Source organism: Vigna unguiculata, chromosome 6 (assembly GCF_037176805.1).
Source record: "Vigna unguiculata cultivar grain cowpea cultivar isolate G323 ecotype 2 chromosome 6, ASM3717680v1, whole genome shotgun sequence".
Taxonomy (NCBI): Eukaryota; Viridiplantae; Streptophyta; class Magnoliopsida; order Fabales; family Fabaceae; genus Vigna; species Vigna unguiculata.
The window spans coordinates 48,466,934-48,470,191 of NC_140797.1; the positions used below are offsets into that span (position 1 = coordinate 48,466,934).

The following is a 3,258-nucleotide window of genomic DNA, read 5'->3' on the forward strand; positions in this document are numbered from 1 at the left end:
TGTAGGGTTGAGGTCTGGAGGGTACTCTTTGTGAGTGTCCCGTAAAAAGTGTTATTTTATTATTAATGCTTTTAAATAACGATGGTTTCTTACTATAAGATGTGTTAAAGTGACTGTTATAATCTGTAAAATTTGAAGAAAAAAAAACACTTTAATGATAATATGCAAATATAAAAATTTTGAAAATAAAATGCACAGATAATAAAGTTTTTAAAATATGTATTCAGGTCTTTATTTTTACAAAAAAAAAAAAACGTGACTCGAAAATTTCTCTTTTTTAAACTTTATTTTTAGTCAACTAATTACTAAATAAGAGTACAAGGATATTCCGCCTTTACAAGCAAAACCTTCGAAAAATACACACCAGAACTTGAAATTGAATATGTAGAATTAAAAATAAAATCTACTGTATTACACATAGAAGAAACCACTCAAATACAATTTATTTGTACTTAACATAGTACTTAATACCAATTACAAACCAATAAACATACAAACAGCAAAATCACCGATAATCAAACAATCCTCTTTTCTATTTATTTAATACAACTCATAGATGTAAACATGAACCTAGCCCTATATAGACTACGTTCTTAGTAGAAAAGTATTCGTTGATAATCAATTTTTTTTTTTTTAAACAATGGACTAATAACAATTTGTAATAATGATAAAATATTATATTTGGATGATGATAAATAAATTTTAAACAACAGTTAATTATCCTTAGGTGGTCGACCATTAAAAGCCGAAAGCCTGGTTCCCAACACAATCAATTCCTTGCTTGTATCATCGCTCTCAACTATCACTTCAATGAAGCATAGGCAACTCTTTTTTCTCTCCATTGCTGTCTTTATTGCTTCTGTTAGCTCCTCCTCACAGTGCACCTTCAAATACAACATTAAAAATTAGTAAGTGTTTTTCTGTTGAGGATGTTTTATACGAGTTTCCAAATTCCAAGTGTTTTTTTCTTTTTTAAGAATATCTCACACTCACCTTGGTAGTCCAGCACTTGCCTTCACCATTGTCTATTTTCTCCACCAGTCCAGCATAGTCCCAGTTTTTTATGACATTGTAAGGTCCATCATGGATTTCTGTCTCTGTACAGTATCCGCCATTGTTGATCAGAAAGATTATGCAATTTTGTCCACACCGTAACATTGTTGACACTTCCTGCACTGTCATCTGCAACAAAGTTTCAAACCTAATTAATCGCTTATAGATATAAATCAGTCTCAAAACCTCTTCATTCTACAATATACCTGGAAGCTACCATCACCAACACAAGCAATGACTCTCTTGTGTGGAGCAGCCTGCGCATAACCAAGACTTGCACCAACTGACCAACCTATTGATCCGTACTGCATCTGACACTCGTACCTGTAAACCTAATATATGTTAATGATACTCTCTTTCTTCAATTCTTCATTCAATATATATACACAAAACTTACTCACCCACAACCTTGTGGTAGTTTCAGCTTCTGACATGTGAACCAAGTGTCTCCTGTTTCAGCAATCACAGCAGTGTCACGAGACAACATGTTCTGTATGTGCATGAACAAAACATTGACCCTTAACTTATCCTTTGGGTTAGGGTTACTGGGAAGGCCATTTCGGACGTGTATTCTTTTGTAGTTGTCAAAAGCAGTTGTGTTGCGTTTAAGGCGTGTTGCAAGTGCTTCGAAGAAGCTCTTCATTGAAACACACCCGATGGTAGGTCCATTTGGGATCATTACCCGATTAGGCAACACTACAATTGCTTTCTCCTTTTGAACGGGTATTGAGAACCCTAAAGTGATAACATCATTGAATACTGGACCAGCAAAAAGGTAGGCATCTGCAGAATGCAGAATTTCTGCACAAAAGGGAGTGCTAATCTGTCCCCAGTAAGTGCCAATGAAGTTGGGATGATGTTCTTCCACCATCCCTTTTGCTGAAGGCAACACTGCGAAGGGATAACCCGAAGCATCTACCATTCTCATGAAAGCATCACTGGCCTTTGCTATCCGCAACTTTGGCCCTCCCACCATCACTGGTTTCACTGCCTTGTTCAAGAACTGTGATGTGGCTTCCACCGCAATTTCCAAACAGCTTTCATCGGTCAATTTTGGAGTCAGATAAAAGGGGACAGGGTCATCAGTGAAGGAATGGTGAGGGATGCTAACCAAGTTACTGGCTATGCTGATATACACAGGCTTGCTTTCCCTCAAAGCTGTTGCAATGGCAGTGTCAATGAGTTCATGTGCATCCTCCAAGTTGTTTACTACAGCCTGAAATTACAATAACGCATAATAATCAATCCATTACATGCATGTTTTTTCTTCTTCTTAAACCTACAAAAATTAACCTTTGTTTTTCTATTTTTACTACCATCTTCTACAGGGAGTGTACCTGGTGACAAGTGACAGGCTGAAAGCAACGTAGCTCTTCACTGAAATCTGACAAGCCAATGGAGTGGTGAATAATCCTTTGGCTGCCATAGTCGTTGGAATTGGGAGCTCCAACAATGCATATAACCGGAAGATCCTCGCTGTAAGCACCGGCAATGGCGTTGAGAATGCTGAGGCCACCCACATTGAAGGTAACCACACATGCACCCACACCTTTGCATCTGGCGTACCCATCAGCACCATACCCAGCGTTGAGCTCGTTGCAGCACCCTATCAGGTTAAGGTCAGCTTCAGCTACCAAATAATCCAGAAGCCCAAGGTTGAAGTCTCCAGGAACACTGAAAACATCCTTCACACCAATCTCAACCAGACGCCGTGCAATGTGGTGCCCGATGCTGCGTTTGTTGCCTCCCTCCGTCGGAAAACAGACAACCTTGTTATTGCATGTGTTGTTGTTGTTCACGTTTATCATGTTGCCACTGGCCTCCATGGAAGGGAACCAAAGAAGCAACAAAAACAATTCAAAGTGTGAATGTTTTGTTAAGAATATATGTGGTTCACCTTGCCTGCTACAGCTAGCAACTACAGAGATACATTCAAACACTCAAAATCTATCTATATATATAGATCATCCACGACCTCTCTTGTTCACGGTTCATTTAAGGAAAAAAAAAATTATATGAAAAAAAGGAAAAAAAAAAAAGACATTAGTTTGATAGTGACATGGGGTAAAATAATTATAAAAAATGAACTTTTATTAGGAAAATGAATTTTTGACTACTAAATTTTGACAATTTGTGTCATTTTTTAAGTGATTTTTCATTTTTTTTTTCTCATTTTCAATATTTCAAAACCACTTAGAAGATGAC

At 37.3% G+C, this 3,258-nt stretch overlaps 1 protein-coding gene across 1 annotated transcript; it reads right to left on the reverse strand.

Annotated features, from left to right (window-relative positions):
• Positions 1-390: 390 nt before the first annotated feature.
• On the reverse strand, positions 391-2,958 carry LOC114189040 (pyruvate decarboxylase 1-like). Its single transcript, XM_028077738.2, has 5 exons — positions 2,391-2,958; positions 1,455-2,269; positions 1,260-1,377; positions 994-1,182; positions 391-884 (listed from the first exon to the last, which is right to left on the reverse strand). The coding sequence occupies exons 1-5, from the start codon at positions 2,877-2,879 to the stop codon at positions 714-716; spliced, it is 1,782 nt and encodes a 593-aa protein (XP_027933539.2). The 5' UTR covers positions 2,880-2,958; the 3' UTR covers positions 391-713.
• Between the last annotated feature and the right edge of the window lie 300 nt (positions 2,959-3,258).

Coding starts and splice junctions, on each gene's coding strand:
- LOC114189040 (XM_028077738.2), bottom strand. CDS start 2,879: ATGGAGGCCAGTGGCAACATGATAAACGTGAACAACAACAACACATGC. Junction 2,270..2,390: donor AGCCTGTCACTTGTCACCAG/GTACACTCCCTG, acceptor TTGTAATTTCAG/GCTGTAGTAAACAACTTGGA. Junction 1,183..1,259: donor TTGGTGATGGTAGCTTCCAG/GTATATTGTAGA, acceptor ACTTTGTTGCAG/ATGACAGTGCAGGAAGTGTC.